Here is a 24,329-nt window from a genome sequence, read left to right on the forward strand (position 1 = left end):
TATTTGTTTGTCTTTATATTCTTTTATGTATTTTTAATGCTTCTTCTACTCCCCGCTGCAATGCTTTTATTTTATGTAAAACACTTTGAATTGTTTTGTACATGAAATGTGCTATACAAATAAATTTGACTTGACTTGACCTGGGGAAAAAAAGCATAATCTGGTATATGTTGACTCTTTGATTGCCTTTTGAGAAAAGGTCAAATATAGCATGTGACCATCTGTGTTATGTGTACCACATGAATGGAAGCTAAGTCATAAATAGCAGTGTGGAAAATGGTTAAACAAAATGTAAATTTACAGTGTAGCTTCTTACTGTTGTAGAATTCATCTGATTTTGAGTGTCAAAGTTGTTTTTAAATGAATGAATTTATTTTATTTAATGTATTCCTTTGTGAGGCCATGATACTACAGTGTGAAATTATTCTGAAGTGTACACTTGTGAGCCTCAACTTTATAACCACCTGCTTGATATGCTAATTGTTCAGAAGGTGTCATTAAGCCAGTTCAAATCTACAAAGTCTTGTACTCATATCTGGCACAAAGGTGTCAGCAGTAGATCCTTTAAGTTCTGGAAGTTGTCACTTGGAGTTACTGTGAATCAAGCTTCACAAGTCTTTTTGCTTCAGAGAAGCTCAGACCCAGTCATCTGGTCGTAAGCACTTTGGCCTTGTCGGGTCTTTATACCAGCACATTATGGGACTTTACAGACTAGCATGGATTACATACAGTGTAAAACATCTCAAACCTTGACATGTGCTGTTGTTATGAGATAATGAGTGAGTAGTCAGAATGTTGTAATGGTGTGTTAACTTTCTCTTTGAAATCAGGTTAAGAGGAATACCTGGGGTACGACTAAGTACATGGAACTGTATATTGTGGCAGACAACACATTGGTAAGATAATTCTCCACTCACTCTATTGACTCCCTAGGAGAACATTCTTGTGTATCGTTAATTGTCACATTTGTTCACTGATATCAAAAAGTCATTAAATTACACAAGGATGTAAATCTTAAGAAAAATATCTTCTTCAGGCTAATGAGATAAGCTATCTCTTTGACAGCTTTGAGTTGAAATTATCTTCAAGTAAAAGATAGTTCAGAGGGATTATCTGATAAATGAGAGAGCAGATTTGGGGGGGCCCTAAAGTGAAGGACGTCTGAATAGAAAACACATTTCTGTGGTGAGATGTAATACTTGATCACATAATAAATCCCTTCAATCAGGTCACATTCCCCCCATTTTGAAATCTGCCATAATCAAACCCCTCACTTTGTTTAGCCACTCTGCTGCTAAGACTTGCAAAATGTGGCATTGTCCTGCTGAAAGAGGTAAAGCCTAAAAAAGATGTCTGGATAGCAGCATATGTGGCTCCAAAAGCTGTATATAATGTTCAGCGTGATGGTGCCTTAACAAATGTGCCAGTGCACCCCCATTCTGCACAATTACAATGTTGGCTTATGAGCTGTATAGTAGTCTGTGGCTGATGACAGTCCTGATGGTCTCTCTCCCAGAGAGTGCAGAATACAGATCAAATTTTGATCTGTCAGACTCCAAAACAGTTTTCCACTTTGCTTCTGTCCATCTTAAAATAGCTCAGACCCATAGAATATGGTGGCATTTCTGCTGTTTTTATGTTTTCTTTTCTTTGCAGTAAAGCTTAATACCTTTCTTTTCAGAGACAGGAATGAACTGTATACATTGATGATCTATTGATTAAACAGATTTTGCAGTGATTTCCACAATAGAAATGTCTGTTTTCAGTGCAGTACAGTCTGAGGAGCTTGAAGATTATGGCTATTTAGAATTGTATTTCAGCTTTGTTATCTAAATATCTTGATATCATTATGTACCATATATGATGGAAGCCTTCTGAAAGCATCTCTGGGATTCACTTTTCATACCTAGTCACAAGCTGTTGCCAAGTACCCAGTTTCCAACTATTTATTTTTGTTGTGGAATTTTTTCTTTACTCTAGCAACTAGCATGAATTTTAGAAAAAAACATTTTCTACAAACAATTAGATTTCCCAGATTTAACATTTGACATGTTGTCTTTAGATTAGATTAGATTACATTTCCTTAATTGTCCCGCAATGGGGAAATTCACTTTGTAGTAAGTTCAATTAAATATGGAGTCTAACTGATTGGCAAGTCATTGTATTTACGTAAATCTTTACAAAACTTCCCACCTTTTACGGATACACAGTTGTATTATCATGTTGATGGACCTGAGCATAAATGGTTGGTTTCTAGAATTGATTGTTATTAGTGTCAGCAACAAATGAATACTCCCCCCTCTTCTCAATGTCCTGCAGTTTAAACGACAGAATAAGGACTATCAAAAGACAAAGGCAAGGATCATGGAAATTGCCAATTATGTGGATAAGGTAAGGTTGATGGATTCTCCTGCTGCTATTTTTGAAAGAGTAAATGGCTTCATTTAACAAGCTAATAGTATATTGTTCCATTCCTGATGTAGTTTCTCACTAATATACTATCTCTTTCATTATATTCGATCAGTGACTGAAAAATATGCACAGCACAATCTGCTATCGTATGAAGTCTCATCAGGATTAAATAAAATGTGTCCTTATGCATCTATATAATAAATTATACTATAAAATTATTATCAATTATTATAAATTATTATCAAAATCCCCTGAAATTTGAAATATCAAAATACAGGCATAAATGTAAATCGGGCGAGTCTGAAACATGTTAGATTAAGCAGAAATACAGTGTCAGTGAGCTGTCACAGCAGCCAGCTGGAGCAGAGCTCTCCACAGAGCCCATGCGTCTTTTTCACAATGGCATCTTATGCAACATTAATTAAACTTTCAGACTTATTGTAGGTTTTGGGGTTGGGAAGCACATCTGTTTGGTCAGATTTGATCTCGCTTATAGTTAAAGCGGTGAAATCACGTTTTTTCTGGGTTTTGATCCTACTTAGTGGCGCCCCCTACAGGTGTCCCACAGGTGTTGGTACTATAGGTCAAGAGCTTTCCACAACTGTTTATAACTGTTTTGTAGCCCATTTGGTTGCTGCTCTGTAAGCCTTCAAAAGTTTCTCAGGTTCAAGGTTCAAAGGTCACCTCTGAGGAGCAGGAGCTGCTAGATCAAGGGGAAATTGTCTTGTGTGATCAGACTGTATTGTAGGAGCATATTGGTTAGATTGTGAGCTAACCTGTTTGTGTGTGTTTGAGTGTGTGCATGCGTGTGCTTGCTACATATTTGTTTATGTTCTGTGTCTGTGTATAGTTCTACAGGGCTCTGAACATCCGTGTGCCTCTTATTGGTCTGGAGGTTTGGACTGACAGAGATCAGTGTATCATCACAGAAGAGCCGAACGCCACCCTCTGGTCTTTCCTTCAGTGGAGACAGAAGCTGAAATCTCGTAAAAAACACGACAATGCTCAGTTGCTCACGTAAGAAACACATTGTTATTCCCAAGCTACACTTGCCCGGTACCGAAGCAGAACATGAGGAGAGACCTCAAAAGTATTTGTGTACCACTTGCTTTTACCAACCTGGACATGCTGACAATTTTTGTTTGGTTATTTTGCACTGATATTAGAAATGAATAAACAGGTTTAACTGAAGTCAATTTCATTTTACAAAGCTTTCTTCCTCTTAGTTCCTTATTGGTTCCACAGACATCCTCCATCTGAGACAGACTTTGAGCTAGCTCTATTTAATGGAAACGTCACTGTGTTTGCAGTAAACAGAATACGTTTTCAGTATATAGTTTAATCCTAAATGCTTGAATAAAGAGCAACTGGAATGCTTTTCCCAGTTCTTGAAGATGTTTCACCTTTCATCTGAAAGGCTGCTTCAGTTTTGACTGATTGTTTGAGACATTAAATTTTCTAAGCTGTCGCCTTTCTAAGCTGAATGTCTTCAAAGCTAAGCAAAGAAGTCCGGTTGCCTCTTTCTCAAGCACTTTGGATTACCATGACTTGGATGACTGACAATGTACACCTGCAAAGAATTATTTAATATTCAGGACCAGGTGTTCTAATGGAATTCGTTGGGTATTGTTACCGCCATGCTCCCTCCTGCTTTTGTCTCCTGACTGTCAAAGACTCAAATGTGGTTATTGTTGAAACCATGTTGATGCGTTGCTCAGTTTTAGTGGATTTTTGCAGATGACCATATTTTTTGACAGTCAAAACACCCAGACAAGATGTATTTAGTGCCATTTTTTCTGAGTAAAGTTTGTTTAACATAGATTCTCATTATGCCTGTCATTATGTAATTTTACATTAAGATACATACAGTATGCACAAGGATCAGCTTGCTACATTATTTTCATATTCTACAGGGATGAGTGGGTGAGAGGGAGGCAGAGTAAATACATCAACTTAGTGACAGAGGCTTAGAGATGAGAATAAGGGCTAGTTTCCTGAGAGGTTTCTTCCTGTTAAAGGGAATCATTCCTCTCCACAGTTGCCTCATGCATGCTCGGGATGGGGGATTGGTTTCCTTAGCTAGGAAACTGTTTTTGAATTGGCTCTGTATGTATGAATTGGAGCAATTTTGAATTTAATTAATTGGATTTGATTGGATTACGATTACAATTAATTGGACTCTAATTGGCTTGAATTGGACTGTATTCTTGAAGTGCCTTGACATGACATTTGTTGTTATTTAGCGCTATATAAATAAAACTGAACTGAATTAAATTTACTGTAGGCAGAGCCCTAAGTCCATCTTCCTTTGCAGCGATGTAGAAAAGGGGTTAGACTAAACTTGCTTAAACTCTCAGTCACTTGAAAAATAATTCACAATTCTATTGGCCAAGTCTTGATTTAAGAGGCCTGTGTGCTGTAAAAGATCCGCAAAGGTCCTCCGGGTCATTCTGCAGCGAAATATGTGTAACCACGCATACTGTGTGCGCTGATTACACATGCGCCTGGATTAATCTCTCTACAGAAAAACAACATAGCAGAGGAATAAGACAAGGAGCAAGAGAACATCATAGACTGAATACAGTACAAAGACACCGTACTCTATCAAATGTTGAAAATTCTATTTTTCTTTACCTTTAAAAATATGTCCTAATACCGGCAACATTTCAACAAAACAACGCACTTGTTTGCCATTGTGTTGCATGACTTTTCTTGTGTCCTCATATTTATATAAAAACCTTAAAAGGGAACTCATGATTTCGCATCTGCAAACCTATTGGGACTCAACTGACGCAGATACCATGAATTCCTAATGACATTTTATGCATCAGGACAAAAAAAATCATCTGTCTTCTTAAGACGACTGCATGCCCACAGTAAAACAACTGAATAATATAATAACGGGCAAGTTTCCTTACAGATATGTAATTTCACTATGTTTCAGGGAAGATAATCAGTGTGATATCAGCTCCTGTAGCTCCCCTCACTCTTCCTGGTGTTGAAGTGGTTGAAAATCAGCATTCTGTCTGATTAACTCTACATTCTTTCACACACACCATGGTGTGCCTTTGTGTGGCCACCATGAAACACACACCACCAGCTTTGGGTCATATAATTTAATATTTTGTTTGTACATCTATTGACAAAGTAGTTTAAGTTTAAGTAACAATGCAACGAATTATTGGCTCCTTGTGCTCCATAATTAGTTGTGCTGATACGACAGCTTTTTGTAGTTTCTGTTCATCAGAAAATGCTTGTTTTTCTGTTTGGATGCAAAGGGGTGGTGAGGTGTCTTGCACACCCTTTTTCCACAACCAACAGGCTTATCATGTCTGCAGCTGTGCACTGCTGCTACATCTGCAATCACTGTGCATGCACTGTGTAAGCCAATAAATGAAAAGGAATAAGGTTAAAGAAAAGTTCTTTTTTTTCCTCTGTGTTTGTTTGTGTGTGTGATAGCGGTGTGATTTTCAAGGGAACAACTATTGGTATGGCACCGCTGGAGGGAATGTGCAGCCTGGAGAACTCCGGAGGCATAAATGTGGTATGTAGAAATCCATTTATCCTCCCCTCCTCCACACATTACCATTTTTGTTCCTTCTGCATTTTCTTCTCATTCTTTTTTCTCAGCTTGAATTCATCCTTTGTGTATTGTCTGTCTTTGGACATGCAGAGAATTCTCCAAAATACGGTCAGCAATTCCACATCTTGCATGTGTTTTTCCTTCAAGGTCAATTTTCAATAGATTGATTAGGTAAAAATAAAAGTTTAGAGTGGCAGTGGTGAGAGGTTACATCTGCTCTAATCTATATGTTTGTATAGAGAATGTTAAGTTGATGTCAAGTGTTTGTCGTTTGTTTGCTCAGACCCTGAATTAAGCTGCAGGAACATCTAAAATCATATCAATTCATTTCTAAGTTAAGAAAAAAATTGTTTCATAAATAAAACATCTATATTATTGATACAGTGACTTATGTAACCAACTGCATACTATTCCATAGAATAACCACACTGCTGAAACTAAAACCCATGGTGGTTTTCCTTGTTTTGTTTGGGCAAATCGATTTTTTTGCTGCTTCAACAAGGTTTCCTCACTACTTAAATCAGCACTATGGCAGGGAGAGTTCACTGGAAATGATGAATAAGCTTGAGAAAGTTATGATTCATATACTTAAAAAATGGGCCAAATAATGGGGAGTCAGATTTTGCAAGGGATCAGATTTCAGCACAATTCCTGCTTATTAACTATTAACTCTTGCAGGATAATTTAATTACTCACAGTAAGATCCAGCTTCTCCTTTCCCCATCTCTTTTCTTTTCCAACTGATTCCACCAATTTTAAACAAACAAAACAAAAACTAAATAGGCCAGGCAGAGGTATCAGGACAGCAATCCTTACAATATGGTGTCCCTGTCCCAGCTTTCAACACGATGTGACATACCTTAATATTCTCTATTAACAGTTGATCAAAGGATGTTATGTGTTGCCAAAGTAGAGGGAAAAGATAGGAAAACTAGTGATTTCTTTTTACGCCCTTAATAGGAAAATTCAATGGTTTTTAAACCGAGACCATTTTTTAGTATGAACGATTGATGGGGGCCAAACAGCTATCATTAGGTTATCAACTGCAAAGCATCTACAATCAGATTGGCTTATAGAGAATGTGCAGTTTATGTCACTTGTTGTTGTTATCACAACAATGATAAAACATACCAACCCTCCCACCCCCATAAATACCCAGAGAGACACACAAACACACAAGCTCAGACCCACTGCACCTATTTGAGAGAGACATGGCCGGGCACCGAGGCATAAGGCAAGGAAAAAGCCACCTTGGGGGGCCAACCACACTGAGAGGGCTCCTGGGCCACGACTACAGGGAGCGCCACCACAGAGAGAGTCCCGACCCGGGCTGACGAGACCCCACACCAAGGTGCAGAGTCCTCCAGCCATCTGGGCCAGGGCAGTCCACTGAACAGCACCCCCCTCAGTGGACCAAAATAGGGCTGCCACAAACGATTATTTTAATAGTTGACTAATCACTGATTATTTATTTTGATTCGTCGACTAATCGGATCATACGTATATTGAATATAAAACATACAGCTTATCACACCAGGATGCAGCTGCTCTTTATATAACCATAATTAGCTTTCAGCTTGGAGTGTTTAAGATATATGCTAACTAAAAAAAAGTCAATTCATATCATAGTTGATTAACCCTTTGATGAAATATGCAGCTTGTTGCAACAAACAATTATTGAACTGTGTAGCAAACACACAAAAATGAATACCTAGGTTTTTTTGGTTTTTTTAGGCTTTTCTTTCCTTCATTTGTCTCTGGCATCAAACATAGCTGCATTTAAATCAAATGAGGTAGGCACCTGAAACTAAGGAATTATTCACAAAAAGTTTTGGTCTCACTGACTCAAATATAACACCAACATGTTCAGTTTGGACTCAGTCAGGACATTTTCTTGCTGAGGTGTGCATGTAGCTAGCTTTGTAACAAAGCCGTCCATTGAAGATGAACGTACTTTTTTAGCACTGAAACATAATGTTAGAAAACATTAGCGTTCCTATTTAAACACATCACTGTTGTAACGTTACAGAAAACACATGAAATATGTGTGCTAAGACTAATTAATCAAATCGTCATCGCTAATGTTAACGTTTACAGCTATCAATATGAGTAAGTAGCAAGTTAACTCTCTGTTTATGTTCATTTTAGCAGCTAACTAGCCAGTTAGCTTACCAAGATGACGGTCCCTCTTCACAATCAGCCACAACAACATGCTTCCTTTTCAGGTGCTCTGCATCGTCGTTGTGCTGCTGTGGAAGGCAAGTTCTGCCTTGCAGATATTGTATTGCACACATTTGTCTTTAGTTTTCTTAAAATGCTCCCACACTTTTGAGCTCCGTTGCCGGGTAGCCATGATACCAGAGCCCGTTTGGTTTAACTTCCTGTGACATCACGGCTGACCCCAGTTACCACTACTGAGCATGTGTGTCAAGGACAGAAAGGCAGACGCAGCAGTGGAAGGTGCCGCAGCAGTTTTGAGAAAAAAAACAAAGTTTGAAAAAAAAAAAATTAGTCGTCGACGATTTTAATAGTCGACATAATCGTGACTAGTCAACTAATCGTGGCAGCCCTAGACCAAAAGCAGATCCTATGAGGAAACGAGCTAAAAACTCAAAAACTAAAACAGTAAAATAAGATAAAAAAGGTGTAAAATGAACAAAATAGATAAAATGCTTTTCAGCTCATTAAATTAAAACATGTAGTTAAAACATGTAATTAAAGTAGTATAGAACAAGCTGAGTCTTGAGCCTCTTTTTAAAAGCATCAACAGTCTCTGCGGCCCTGAGGTTCTCCGGCAGGCTGTTCCACAGTCGGGGGCCATAATAACTAAAAGCCGCCTCCCTGTGTGTTTTCAATCAAACCCGTGGTATGGTTAAAAGGCCAGTGCCAGAAGACCTCAGGGTCCGTGAGGGATGATATGGTAAAAGTAAGTCAGATAAATAAGAAGGCCCAAGACCTAAAAATGAGTAAAAGAACCTTGAAATTGATCCTGAAGCGTACGGGGAGCCAATGGAGCGATTTTAAAAGTGGTGTAACTTGTGCCCTCTGGTCCTCGTCAGCACTCGTGTGGCTGAATTCTGGAGTAGCTGAAGATTAAAGATACTCTTTTTTGGAAAACCAGAGAGCAGGGCATTACAGTAATCTAAACGACAAGAGATGAAAGCATGCATCAGCATCTCCGTGCGGGACTGAGAGACAAAATTCAAATTTTGTCTGAAGTTTGTGGTTTTAGGAGGAACTGAAATCATTTACGTGGTTAAAAACCAATTTTTCTAATATTTTACTTAAAAATGGTAAGTTGGATGCAGGCCGGTAATTGTTAAGAATGTTAGGGTCTAAATTGCTCTTCTTCAGAAGGGGCTTCACCACCGCTGTTTTAAAAGAGGTGGGGAAGACACCTGTCTGGAGAATCCATAACATGTTTTAAGAAACGTTGTGGGAATTGGGTCTAAAAGGCAAGTTGTAAGGTTTACCTGGGAGAAAACTCGACAGTTAAAAACTGTTGAGATAAAAGACTGGATCTGATGTCATCGATTTTACTCCTGAAGTGGTCTGAAAAGTCCTCACAGAGAGTTGTTATTTTGTGGGATCTGCTAAAATTACTGTTAGTTACAAGATCAATGGTGGAGAAGAGGAATTTGGTATTGTTTTTATGGTCACAGAGTAGTTTTTTGAAGTGGGAAATTCTTGCCTGTTTGATTGCATTATTGTAGGTTTTGAGTTGTTGGCGTAAGATTTGGTAGTGAATAGTTAGTTTTCCTTTCAGTACTCCTGCAATTTCTCTTCAGTTTCTTCGATTCCTCATTTCTCCATGAGGGTGTTAGTTTTGTCTTGAGTGTTTTTGTTAAAAGAGGAGCCACTGAGTCCAGCGTTGACTTAAGATTGCTGTTAAAATTTTCAACGAGAAAATCACAAGGTGCTGGTAAAATCTCTGCAGGAGTGCTCTGTAAAATCTGGATAAAATTTGCAGCAACTTCAGGAGTTAGGTAGCATTTCCTCACCATTCTCACAGGAGCCTCCCACTGATTAAAACTGGTGATGTTAAAAAACACACAGTAGTGGTCAGACACAGCCAGGTCCACAACAGAGGACGCACCCACTGACAGGCCATAGGTTATGACCAGGTTCAGGGCGTGTCCTCTGCTGTGGGTCGGCTGTGCTACATGTTGTTTAAAATCCAAGCAGTTTAAGAGGTTTAAAAATTCTCTGGATACTGGGTCCGAGGTGTTGTCAACATGTAGATTAAAATCACCAGTTATTAAAGTCCTGTTGTAGGTGGTGTGAATGACTGATAGCAGTTCAGAAAATTCACTGATAAAAGAAGTGGAATAAGAAGAAGAATAGGAGGGCTGCTAAAAACAAAAGCATGATGCTCAAATGATGAATAGCTGTTAAAAGGAACTTAGTTTGAGGACATTGTGATTTGTGATATTGATGCAGTTCCTCCCCCTTTCTTGGCCCGCCTCGTAGAAAATAGAAAGTTAAAATTTGGTGGGGAAGCCTCAGTGAGAACAACAGGTGCATCGGTGCCAAGCCATTTCTCTGTAAGGAGAATACTGTCTAAGTTCTTATCTAAAATTAAATCATTTATGATAAAAGATTTGTTTAAAATACATCACTGGGCGTTTTAGGGGAATAGTAAAAACACTTTTGGGTCTAAAAACATTTCTCGGTTTTAACTGTGTTTGTGAAATGTTAGTTTTGGTGGTGTGAATGTCCTGAGATTCTGGTGGCAGAGAAGGGTCTATTAATTGAAAGGAGTGTATGGTGCGGAAGAAATGTGTTGTGGGGGAGGGTGGAGGCGAGTGAGGGGGTCTATGTGCATGTGACTTAGCGGTTAGCCAGGAGGTGGCTGTGGTACAGGACCGGACAGTCAGGTTGAGGTTAATTGATAAAAGTGGTTAACCCTCCAGATTTGGGTGGAGGCCGTCCCTGTTTACACCTGTGTCTGATGCAGAAATGATTATAGTATACTATAATCAGACTATAATATATCGTTTTCAGGAGGCCATGCAGGCACAATTCTTCACGGCACATTCACTGTCAACAAGAATGTCGTTCAGAGCTGCAAAAAACAGATGCGGTCACTTAGTGTTCATCAGTTACAAACTGCTGTGTTCAGTTTAGATTTCACAGAAATATTTGTGACACTCGTTAATACACAACCCTGCCGTAATGGTGTTTGAGGGAGTGGGTGATTGAGAAGGATGTTTTTAAGCTTCTTGTAGAACCAATATGTTGGTCATGTTTTAAAGTATAGTTTTCCTCTGCAGCGTTACAGTGTTATATATAGACACATATACCTGAACAAGCTGAATACAACCAAAGGGTGGACACTGTAACGCTGGACTGACTGGTCAGTGAGATCAATGGCTTTTCTAAGCATGATTAGCTTCTAATAGGCTGTTAGCTGTCTGTAGACAGAGGCAGCCAGTGGAATCCAAATGTGCTGTGACTAACAAGCACAGACCCAACACACATCTCACACACACCTCTGTGGTTCGGTATTTTTAGCATTGAAAAGAATATGAAGGATTTCACCACGGAGCATCAGCATTTCCAGACAGTAAAGACATTTTATAGAGCATGCATAATTTACAAGCTGAGTTGAGAGTGAATGGCAGTTTTCAGCTGTAAGTGGAACTTAATGTATGTGAACACTGTCACTGCTGCATGTTTTCACACAGTTTTATCCTTTAAGATTTGCTGTCTTATCTTTGGAAGTGGGGCATTGTTGCTTCTTACTTAGAAATGTTTAAAAATACATCCTCTTACAAACATATTATATACCTATTTTATCCTTGGCAAATTTGGAATCATGAACACTGTAAACATTTTTTAAAACATAATACTTTACAAGTTCCTGAGGCCAGTTGAACAAAGCACTTTGAGTGATGACATTCCTTATGGTCTAAATTAAGGATTCCCATAAAGAAAGTCTTGCACACAACATTCTTAAGTTTTGCCATTAAATGTTCCTTAGATAGACCTTATACTTAAGAAATCCTTTAAAGTGAGTCAAAACATTGCACATCAGACTTTAGAATTCAACTTCAGGAAAAAACGGAAAATATGTCTAGCTGCAGATAAAAAAAAAAAAACATACTATGGGAATATATGAAATAAATCAATGCATTCCAGTGTTTCATGACCAAAAGTACTGATTGGATACACTGAATTACAAACGATTGATTTTAGATTTATTTATGTAGTTAAATTGATATGTCCTCTTGTACGGGATATATAGACGAGTTTATGTCGTAAAAGAAGATATTCAGTGTTGTAGAAAGGTGAAATATATTTTTTAATTGGTTGAGAAAACATAGAACTCTCTATCTATCAGTCACTTAACAAGGAAAGTTCTCCAAAACTCTTTTCCAATTAAATGAGCCCAAAAAAATTCAATAGACTGTTAAAGAGGAGATACTGTAGGTATGTTCTGTGAAGCTGCAGCAGAGAATCTGAATAGTTTCTTTACAACTCAGAGCTTAAACATGGCTTTGTGTGTATGAAATCCAGACTCTTACCTACCACTGTGCATAGGTTTCTGAATCACCTAATGATTACTTTCCTCTGGTTCACACCCACAGGACCACTCTGAGCTGTCTATCGGAGCTGCAGCCACCATGGCTCACGAGATCGGCCACAACTTCGGCATGAGTCACGACCACGACGGCTGCTGTGTGGAGGCCACTGCTGAGCAGGGAGGCTGTGTGATGGCTGCTGCCACTGGGTGAGCCACATGCAGCGCCACATGCGTAACATTTCCATCATATACAAGAGGTTTCCTGAAAAAGATATTGAAACTTAGTTTTCATCAAACAAAAAAACATCAACATTTCTTCTTTTTAACGATCATTCATTTTTAATCAGCAGTTTTGCTTGCTTGTTAGTTGTTTCACTCCTTTACTAATTTAATTAGAAAACAGTGGCAGAAATCAATTGGCTGAAATCTCTGTGTATATTGTCTCATAATTCCTCGAAGTATCCCAGTAAGGCAAAAATAATAATAATAATTTGGTTAATTTCCTTCTTTTTTTTTTGCTTAGACATCCATTCCCACGAGTTTTCAGTCGCTGCAGCAAACGGGACCTTGACAACTACTTCCAGAAGGGAGGGGGCATGTGTCTCTACAATATGCCAAACATGAAGGACCTGGTGGGAGGCAAGAAGTGCGGCAATGGCTTTGTGGAGGATGGAGAAGAGTGCGACTGTGGAGAACCTGATGTGAGCACATTCAATCATTTCTACTAGTTTGATGTAATTTATGTAGTTTGACAAATTCAAATGCAAATTAACTCTGATACGCTGAAACTGATGTTATTTTCAAGAAATTGTTCCCATTTTATCCATTTTCTGTGGCACTTATGATCTTTGAATATGTTTTTGTCTTACTTCCAATGTTTGATTTCAGTTTTTACTGGTATGGAATCAGCGTACAAATACTTCAGATTTGTTTAGTAGTTTTCACACTGTGTTAAACTGAATAGAAAACATCATCAGCCCACTGACAAAATAATTCCCCATCAGGTTCACTAGGTAGTTTCTCTTTCAAATATTTTGCACAGTGTTCCGTTTTTTTTTTCATTTTCTTCAACTTAGAACTGTCAGACACCAAATGAGACCTCTTATTCATTGCTGTTTTGAGGGGCTAGAGTAGAAGAAATACTGTTAATCTGAGCTCTACTTACAATTGGTTCTTTTATACAACTATTTCAGTTTCAAGACTATATTAGAATCTTCTTTATTTATTTTTGGACTTTTACAAATATTCCTAAATTCCTTTCATCGTATTGTTCCAGGCAAAAGCCTACAATTATGTAGCGTAATGTCATAAAATATAAGGATTTACCAGAAGTTCTCAGTATCTAAATAAATATTACCGCATATTATTTAACCACATATGTATGGGCACCACCTCCAAAGAAGAAAAACGACAGAATCTTATGATTTTAGTATGTTGAAATTAATATTCTAGTCTCATAGCGCTACTTCGTGAATTCTCGTTTGGTATGACTGACAAATACATGAAGAAAACATACAACACAACCTGTTAATTAGATATATTTCTATGAACTATTTATTAAAATGATATGACCAAAGACATGAATCTTAAGACAAACAGGAGAAGTGCTTTGAATATGGGTGATTATATAGGAAACACTTAGTCCATTTAAAAGAAACTAAAGGGGGGGAATGGATGAATACCAGAATTATTCAAATAGTCTAGATTTGTTACTATTTGAAATTAAAGGCTAACAGCATGGATTAATTTATCATTTTAACAGTGAATTCTCTCGACACCCACCACATATCATCTAAAAGGGAGAAGAGGGCAGATCTAACTTGGGTTGACACACTTTAGCCCTGTTAGTCAGCTCGGAAGACACCAGGTAATTGCCAGCGGGTCAAAGTGGGTTTCTCTCGGTTCCGCGTCTCAAGGCCTTCCTTAGTGGTGGGTGACTTTTGTGGACTTTCAAGATGCCTGAACAGGTAGCCCTTTTACACCAGAGGGGGGACTTCTGGTGGCCCAGCAGATGGAACTGGGTGGTATCGAAGGTTCACCCCAAAGAATGACAAAATGTCCAAGTGTCGGAGCTGGTTTGGTTGCTGACCAACTCTGATGGGGTGAACTTAAATTCACAAAATATTAACAAAAAGCCTAGCTCTCTTAGTAAGAAAAACTAACTGTTATAATGCGTGCCACAGCTCAGAAAATAAACGTGCGACGTTTACAGACAAGGAGACGAGACAGTGGCCAAACGAAAAACACAAAAGCGTATGTCTTTCTATTACTTCATCCTTCTTTCTCTGCCGTGATCTTTTTCTTCCTCCCCATCTTTCTATCCTGTCATCTTTCTTTGTTCGTCTCAGTCTTTCCATCTTTTTTAAATTTTTCTTTCTCTTCTCTCTCGTTCTGACTACTCTGACTTTGGATCGTGGGTTCTGGGGTTTGACTCGCGGAGGCGGGGCATGACGTAGGCTTACGCTACACTTTCAGCCAATGGTATGCCTGAAATTGTTGTGACGTCTGCCTGGGCGTGTTTTGTACTCTTTAAAAACAGCGGTGGTGAAGCCCCTTCTGAAGAAGAGCAATTTAGACCCTAACATTCTTAACAATTACCGGCCTGTATCCAACTTACCATTTTTAAGTAAAATACCAGAAAAAATGGTTTTTAACCAAGTAATTGATTTTTTTAATTTTAATTGACATTTTAGAGAAGTATCAGTCTGGTTTTAGGAGGAACCACAGTACTGAGACAGCCCTCTTAAAGATTTTGAATGATACCAGGTGCAACTTAGACAATCATAAACTTACAGTCCTGGTACTACTGGATCTTACCGCCGCCTTCGATACAATAGACCAGGGGGGTCAAACTCAAATACACAGTGGGCCAAAATTTTAAATTGAACAAAGCCGCGGGCCAAGGTTGAACAAATTAACTTTTTAACATGGAACCCAACAAGTTTTGATTTAACAATGAATACTGAACAAGCAAGGCTTAACTTTAAAGTCCAGGGGTGCAAAATTGAGTTGCTAATAATAATAATAATAATAATAATAATAATAATAATAAAAACATATGGCATATTAAATCAAATTTAAATAACAATTGAATGCCTCCTTTCTGTTTGCAGCCTTCTGATTTATGTCAAAATTAGCTTCTTACACAGGCTAATAAATTTGAAAATAAAATAAGATAAACCTCTTTTCATCTCCTTTACTTTCTGGCTCCTTTGAGCTGTGTCCAGGTGTTTCGTTTCATAGTCTCGTCTAATATTGTATCCTTAGTTACTCCTTAGTTACTGACACGTTGGCTCCACAAACAAGACAAACAGGCCTGTCTTTAACATATGTAGACAGATATTCTGTCTCCCACCTGTCCAGAAATGTTCTATTTTCTGCCTTTCTTTTGGCCATTTTTTGGTAGGGTAACAGTGACAGCTGTGGTTTGAGGTCGAAGTGTGGTCTGGGGGAGAGGCGCGGGAATACGGGGTGCATGGGGCTTTCAGCCGAAGGAGTGCGCAAAAAGACCACTAGCATAGACGCTACTGACACAGAGGAGGGGGCGTATCTGCCTCTGTTCTAATTGACGCGCCAAAACAACAGGTGTTACAGCGCTGCCGGGCGTATAATACTGGCGTGCCAGCTCTAATATTAATTTGAAATTGCCTCGCGGGCCAAATATAATTACACTGCGGGCCAAATCTGGCCCACGGGCCAGAGTTTGACACCTATGCAATAGACCATCATATTTTTAATCTGTAGATTCTTCCCCTCGGGGATGTCATCGGGAGGCACGGCATCAGTTTTCATAACTATGCTGATGATACGCAACTGTGCATTGCCGTGTCTCCTGATGACACAGGGCCACTTGATGCCCTTTTTAACTGCATTTTAGATATCAAGTCATGGATGGCAGAAAACTTCTTACAGCTCAACCAGGACAAAACTGAGGTTTTAATCATTGGTCCTGAAGGCCAGAGAGAGAAACTTTTAACAAAATTACAAAATCTTAAACCATCACAAACTGTAAAAAATCTGAGGGGGATTTTTGACCCTGAGCTTAGTTTTATTCCACATATCAAAAACATAGCAAAGATATGTTTTTACCATCTTAAGAATATAGCCAGAGTCCACTCGTTTATCTCTCAGTCCCGCACGGAGGTGCTGATGCATGCTTTCATCTCTTGTCGTTTAGATTACTGTAATGCCCTGCTCTCTGGTTTTCCAAAAAAGAGTATCTTTAATCTTCAGCTACTCCAGAATTCAGCCACACGAGTGCTGACGAGGACCAGAGGGCACAAGTTACACCACTTTTAAAATCGCTCCATTGGCTCCCCGTACGCTTCAGGATCAATTTCAAGGTTCTTTTACTCATTTTTAGATGTCTTAATGGTCTTGGGCCTTCTTATTTATCTGACTTACTTTTACCATATCATCCCTCACGGACCCTGAGGTCTTCTGGCACTGGCCTTTTAACCATACCACGGGTTTGATTGAAAACACACAGGGAGGCGGCTTTTAGTTATTATGGCCCCCGACTGTGGAACAGCCTGCCGGAGAACCTCAGGGCCGCAGAGACTGTTTTTTAATCAGGCTTTTATTTGATTTTATTGATTCTTTTTATTCCTTTTAATCAAACTTTTTATCATATTTAGTTTTTGTTCTATATTATTTAATTATATGTTTTAACTCCATGTTTTAGTTAGACGTTTTAACTTCATGCTATAGTTACATGTTTTAACTCCATGTCTTAGTTCGATAATTTAACTATATGAGCTGAAAAGCTTTATCTATTTTGTTCATTTTACACCTTTTTATCTTATTTTACTGTTTTAGTTTTTCAGTTTTTAGCTCCAGTGTTTCCTCATGGGGGCCTACTACACTGGGAGCTGCTTTTGGTCCACTGAGGGGGGTGCTGTCCTGTGGACTGCTCTGGCCCGGGTGGCTGGAGGACTCTGCACCTTGGTGTAGGTCCTCTTGTCTGCCCGGGTCGGAGGTGTCTCTGTGGTGGTACCCCCTGTGGTCGTGGCCCAGGAGCCCTCTCAGTGTGGTCGGCCCTGACTGTCAGCTCAGCTCAGAGTGGGAGTTATAACAAATACTCCTTGTCAGCACTGCTGCTGCTGCTGTCAACTACCAATTTGTTTCTTCTGTTTCAATTTAAAGGGCTTTGTACAAATAAAAAAAAATAATAATAAAAAAATTTACTAAACCTTTATTTTTATTGAACACAAACACTCAATTCAGTATCAGGAAATAGTGGCCAGGTATCAAAGGTAAAACCAGAAAAAAAAAGAGTTTCCTTGCCTTAGGTCTGGATGCCCGGCCATGTCCCTGTCTGATAGGTGCAGTGGGTCTGAGCTTGTGTGTGTGTGTGTGTGTGTGTGTGTGTGTGTGTGTGTGTGTGTGTGTGTGTGTGTGTGTGTGCGCGTGTGCGTGTGCGTGTGTGTGTGTGTGTGTGTGTGTGTGTGTGTGTGTGCGTGCGTGTGCGTGTGCGTGTGCGTGCGTGTTTGTGCGTTTGTGTCTGTTTGTCTTTGTGTCTCTGTGGTAGGGTTGGTATGTTTTATCATTGTTGTTTTTTAGCCTCTGTGAAGCACTTTGTGTTTCTTTTAAAGCATGGAAGGTGCAATATAATTCAAATTTTGATTTGTACGACGATCTAATTCTAGCGTTAAGAGATTTTGGATAAACAAAGAAACTCGATTTCTTGTAAAATAACATAACATAACATTCACCTACTCTTGCTAGGTTTAACCAGCATTTTAAACTCCCTATTTTTTGTCCAAGGTATTTAATGAGATTTAGTTCCAGCGTAAAACATGACCATTAGAACCGACTGTTCTAAGGGTGTATTCTGAATCGTTAGACTGTTCCAACTGTTCTCCCATTCCTAAGTCTAAGCTACCCAACATGTATCCTGTCTTATATCCTGAGTATATCCGACTTGTATCCTGAGTTATATTTTTATTCAGTCCAGTCCATCCAGAAAATCTTACATCAAGCTACATGTTTTCAGTCCTTTAGATGACATTTGGCAAAATATGAGCAATCTGGTTGTCTTTTTTTTCAATGATGCTTTTGTTTCGCTGCGCTATAGATGGCTGACTGATACAGTGCAGGAGCATCACTGCAGAAGATTTTGAAGGCACCAAGTGGACATTTTGGGTCCTATTTCTACTCTTTTTTTCTGGTTTTACCTTTGATACCTGGCCACCATTTCCTGATACTGAATTGAGTGTTTGTGTTCAATAAAAATAAAAGGTTTAGTACATTTTTTATTTTTTTATTTGTACAAAGCCCTTTAAATTGAAACAGAAGAAACAAATTGGTAGTTGACAGCAGCAGCAGCAGTGCTGACAAGGAGTATTTGTTATAACTCTGAGCTGAGCTGACAGTAAGGATCAGGCTGCTGACAAGCCACCTGTTCCTGTTCTTAGCATTGCAGATGAGATGAGTTGCACAACACTCCTTTATGGTCTCACCTTGACATATACACGAGTGCAGAGTGTCAGTCCGTAAACTAATCCTTACCTTTTCGTTTTTTCACTGAGAAGTTACAACACTGTCCAAATCAAATCTTATACAGTTGTAAATATTCAATGTGAAGCTAAATTTCTGTAAACTGTATTAATCAAATCAGACATGTTGAAAATGAGTGTGTGTCCTTCAGAAGTCAAGCAACACTGCATCAGTCTGTTTTTTGATGATCGTTATACGACAAAATGGGTCCTTGCTTCTTGTTGTTGTTGCTGTATTCACTCATAATCCTTCTTCATTCTATGCTTCTGGTATAATTGGCTTTTCTTCCTCTTGCTTGAGTCAACCCCAGTTTTGTTTCGAGTGTAACCGTGGTTCTCCTCACAAGCACCATGGCAACAGGAGAAGGTGCCTTATTTTAAACTGTTTGACACGAGAGCAGCAACAAAGCCACATCTCTGGATGTTTTTTTTCATGATTTATTTTTGTTCCTGTTGGAATTGTTACTTGTTAGACAAGAGTTGTCTAGTCTCTGTTAGTTTAGAATTGTGCCTTTTATTGTTGTTTTTGGAAGTATCTGTATTTAATTAAGGTCATTTTTTAAAAATCCCTCGAGCAGACCACAGGAGAGGTATCAGAACTCAAACTGTTTGGATGTTTTAAATTTCAGTTTTTTTAACTGACTAAACAACAAATTACTTTGTATTTCTTATATGACTTAACGTAAAGTTTAAAGTCATCAATAAATGTATGTTTTATATTTGTAACTGCTCAACCAGCCTCTCTGTTTAATGACTTACTAACATTATAGAATCCTGTGCTGACTATTATTTGCCTTGTTAATCATTTACAAAGCTACTCTGTGGCAGTAAGCTGGTAGTTATCTCAATAATTACTTGTTAAACATCACAGTTTTAATACCAAGCTACAAATGCAATGCTTACTTAATTTTTTTCATCATTCAGTGTGCTAAATATTAAATAGATGCCCAATAAAGCCAATAATATTCAGTCTTCCTGTCAGCGCTTTGACACACTAAAGCTTTCTTATTATATCATGCTGAAAATATCTCCACCTGTTCCATCACTGGTGGTGTGCAGCAGAGATGGACTTTTCATGGCTCCAGCCGTCCACCCTCAGTCACCTTAGTTACCACCCTCCTCTGTCAATTGTTAGTCAAGTTACTCTCGACACGCCCCCTCAAAATCTTAAGGGTGGGTTTATGGTGTCCAGATCTACATCCTTGAACCTTGATTTCAGTCTCTCATACTCCCTTTTAGAACAACCACGTCCAAGCTTCCCATGTCCCATTGCCATCCCCTGCAAAGTCTCAAAATCAGTTTCCATATTGTTATTTTATTCCTTATCTTCTGTAACTGGTGTGTTTTTTGATCTGTTGTGTATGCGTAGTCCACACAGTTACAGATATTTTAGCTGGATTCAGACAGCCACAGAGTACATTTAATGACTGTAGATGATCTGACCTCGTCAGCAGCTCAAAAGGTTGTAATTTTATCACTCAAATTAAATAATGGTTTTCTAACTGATATTTTAAACATTAATTAGTTTATTGATGCTAATACAGCCTATTAATCTGTCCTAGAGAGTGATTTGATTGAAAAATATATTTTTTATACATACTGCTCAAGTGGAGATGACATGAGGCTGAGTTTGGACTTGTGGATGTTCAGTGTTGGAGCTGTAGTTTTTAATATCAAATGTGTGTGTGCATGTGTGACCATTTACAGGAATGCACCAATGACTGCTGCAATGCCAATAACTGTACCTTGAAGGAAGGGGCTCAGTGTGCCCATGGAGTGTGCTGCGAGGGCTGTCAAGTAAGAGACACACACATGGCACACAAACACCTGTGTGAAAGGCAGCTAAACTCACTGGCAGTGGTGGCTCAGTATCATTACTTTAATGTCAGTCTTCCTGTCAGCGCTTTGGCACACTGTACCCAAAGCACGTGTCAGCTTCTGTCACAGTGCAGCTCATTGCCCTCACATCACACCAGCACTTAATCTCTGCTCACATCTCACTTTTCAAATGGAAATCCTGACATGCTGTTGTAATATGAGGCCAAATTCTATCCTCCTGACAGAGGAGACAAAACACTGAAGATAGCAATAACATGTACACTGTCTGTGGAAGAAATGTAATTTCCCTTCTCATTCTCTCTGTGGGAATACTGGATACAAACTAGAACAAATAGATAATGAATATTTATAATCACTAGATTTCTGTCTTTTGTACTTTCCATCCATATATTACATTTTTTAAATTGCATTTTTACTTAAAGCCTTAAACTTCCCTCAGAGCTACACTGAACACTTGATATGAACAATGGCTCAAAAGGCTGTGTGCCGTGAAAGAAGCAGCTCAGACCAAACGTAGCCACATGATTTTCACCAACTCTGCACCTCTACAGTGATGTTTAGCCCTGTAGCGTTCTAAATGTTGAATTAATTTAATATTCAATTACCTTTGTGGGGGCACCACCATTCGTCCAATTTTGAGAGGAAACAGGATCAGAAGTTATTAACTAGGGAGTTTATTACTGGAGGAGAGAGTTCTCATCTGAAGTGACTGTAATTAGCTAAAAAAAAAATGAAACACAACTAGGGACTAAATATCGGTTATTTATTTAACATTAAACAGAAACCTTAAGGTTGCGCTTAGGACATATAGTGATGGTGATTTAACATCACAGTTTCATACTTACAGCAAAGGACAGGAACTAGAGAGATATGGGGACTTAGTTTTGGTCTTAGTTTTAACCCTTATCATGGTCTCTGGCTAAATAGGGGTTGCAACTCGCTACGATGGATAAAATATTAGTTTTATTTTATATATTTCATTTTATTTATTACCCGGCACTTATCTAGCAACAACCACAACACAAAACCTCTGGAAGCCAGAAGTGGGACGATCTTGCTGTGAGTACATTCGCAGACACAGTCCACCTGGTGGTCAGCCTTCTTGAGTCCTTTCCCCGTAGTCGGAACGGCGAAGCCCCGAGTTTGTACTTCTCGTGTCCCAGCCTGTTTCGTTGACTTCATGGCGGTCTTGTTGTCTCCGCTGAAGTCTCTCAGTGCTTGGAGTCAGGTGATGGATCTTGCATCTCTCACGTCCCTTTTGGCTGAAGGAGTTTGAGGCTGAGTGCTGTCGGACCGATGCTGACTCAAAATAACCAAAAATCAAACGACAGGCGCATTTGAAATACACTTTATAAAAAACTTAAAATAGTATAAAACAAAAACACAAAGCTCCAATGATATGTCCGAAATCCGATCGCTATGGTTTGGGTGTAGCAAAATGGCTTTATTCAAAGTTAACTTTCATCAAGGTAAACTTAATCTCTCTTATCCCAGCATCCCAGCGCACGTTCAGAGAGTACATTAGTACAATGATTATAACACAGGCATGATATAAAGGAAACATTGACAGTGTCCATATAATACATGACTTTTGATTATAGTGACTTTATAACATAGGAGACGGTGATTACATACACATTTGATTTAAACTGAATGTTATCCCGTAGGTTGGAACTTTGGCTTATTGTTAAACACACACAGTTCATTTGTTTAAATTCTGGAGCCCATGTAATACAGGAGCATTTAAATTCAGAGTGATTCTAATTAAAAGGTTCTGTACCACCAGCTTCTGGGTGGCAGCACGGAGGTTCTGCATGGCAGAATAATTACTTTTCTGGTGTACCATGTACGACATTGTGAAAAGTCTTAAAATGAAGCTTGAGTTGTCCGTGATTATGTTTCATAACTTGTATCCAGGTATGAAACATTTTTATCATGGTTCCATTGATCCATCTGAAGTTAGACTGAAAGTTTTGTTATTTTCCAAGGGTATGGAAATGGTTTGACCAAGTCTGCGTTTCGTAAGTCTGATAGGTGTCAAGTCGAATTTACAAGTCTTTAGATAAGAGGGGAATGTCCTTTCTTGCTACGAATTTATCTCCCCCACTTGGTACCAAAAAGGTGAGTCGTTGTGTATTCAAACCCAGCTATGGCTGGGCGAGCAGATGTTAATTTCTCTCAAGAATCTTGACTGAGGTGAAAGGTTGAGTGTGAATGTTTTTCCACCACCTTTCTCACGACTGTAAATTAGGTGTTCTGTGTTTTTGAAGTAGAGTAGTAGAGACCCAAAAGGTTTACGGGGTCCCCCCCTTTTACGGGGTCTTTTAAGTGTATCACAGTTAAAAAGAAGATTATTGCTAATAATGCAATGTGTTTTTGTCATGGTAAAATTACAGACATAGATGCAGCTTATGTTTTCATTTGAACAATTTGAACAATATCAGCTCACCATTAAAGCAAGAGTCACTAACTGAAACTTTCGTCATGGTAGCACATTATTAACCTCGTGAAAAACACTGTTCTGTACTTATTCTCTGCATAGCATTGCTAAATTAATGACCAGAATAGAATTATTAAGCTTTTTCCACACAGACCTAATAACTGGCAGTCAAAGGGACTGCCTCTGTGGTTGGCAGCATTATTATAAGATCTATGATACTCATTCCACATAAGCTGAAGGTGGAAACAATGTCTGCCAACCACCATGCAAACCTGGATGAGGAAATCGCTCTGTACTCTTTGAATGAGTGAGTTTAGTTTCAGTTCAGTATATCCATCCAAGGATACCCATGCCAGTCAAGCTGAAGCTAAAACCAACAGTGCTAGTCTTGCTAATATGCAAGAGACTAAGCTCAGTATCACTCTGTAAAAAAAAAAAAACCTGAAACTTGTCAATTTATACTGTAATATTAACAGAAACCACAGCTCCTAGAAGTGTATATCTTCACTGAAAAACATTCATGCTATTTTATTTATTTTAATTTTATTTTCTATCATATCAAGGGCTGCACCTCTGAAAACCTTACCCAGTTAAAGGACTTAAAGTTACATCAGATCTTTACACCAATAAGTGTCCACTCTGTATCTTATCTTTGAGATTCTCCACATCAGACATTATCTCCCTCAGTGCTCACTGCTTGTTTGCTGTATGTGTCAGTTAAAGCAGGCAGGCACCATATGCAGGGGGCCAGCTGGTGCATGTGACCTACCAGAGTATTGCACAGGTGCCTCACCGTACTGTCCTGCTAATGTCTACCTACTTGACGGCTCCTCCTGCCAGTATGGACTGGCCTACTGCTACAATGGCATGTGCCTCACCCATGAACAGCAGTGCCTGCAGCTCTGGGGCTACGGTAATGATAAGGCTGTTACCACACAGCTCACACACACTTTACCACTCGATATATACCACTTCACATGGTATATTGGGGTTGTATACTTTGCATTTGTTTAATTAGCCAAGAAGGTTGGA

General features: G+C 38.9%; 1 protein-coding gene across 1 annotated transcript in view; it reads left to right on the forward strand.

The window, feature by feature from the left end:
- Positions 1-24,329, forward strand: part of adam19a (ADAM metallopeptidase domain 19a) — a 223,620-nt gene that overhangs the window by 158,456 nt on the left and 40,835 nt on the right. The window contains exons 7-14 of the mRNA XM_072376152.1: positions 831-896; positions 2,320-2,391; positions 3,263-3,429; positions 5,872-5,956; positions 12,586-12,728; positions 13,045-13,222; positions 20,726-20,815; positions 24,015-24,210. Of these exons, the coding sequence (XP_072232253.1) occupies positions 831-896; positions 2,320-2,391; positions 3,263-3,429; positions 5,872-5,956; positions 12,586-12,728; positions 13,045-13,222; positions 20,726-20,815; positions 24,015-24,210 (997 nt within the window). The remainder of the gene's footprint in view (positions 1-830; positions 897-2,319; positions 2,392-3,262; positions 3,430-5,871; positions 5,957-12,585; positions 12,729-13,044; positions 13,223-20,725; positions 20,816-24,014; positions 24,211-24,329) is intronic.

This window comes from Leuresthes tenuis, unplaced genomic scaffold (genome assembly GCF_036924035.1).
Source record: "Leuresthes tenuis unplaced genomic scaffold, fLeuTen1.0.hap1 SCAF_22, whole genome shotgun sequence".
In the NCBI taxonomy this organism is placed as follows: domain Eukaryota; kingdom Metazoa; phylum Chordata; class Actinopteri; order Atheriniformes; family Atherinopsidae; genus Leuresthes; species Leuresthes tenuis.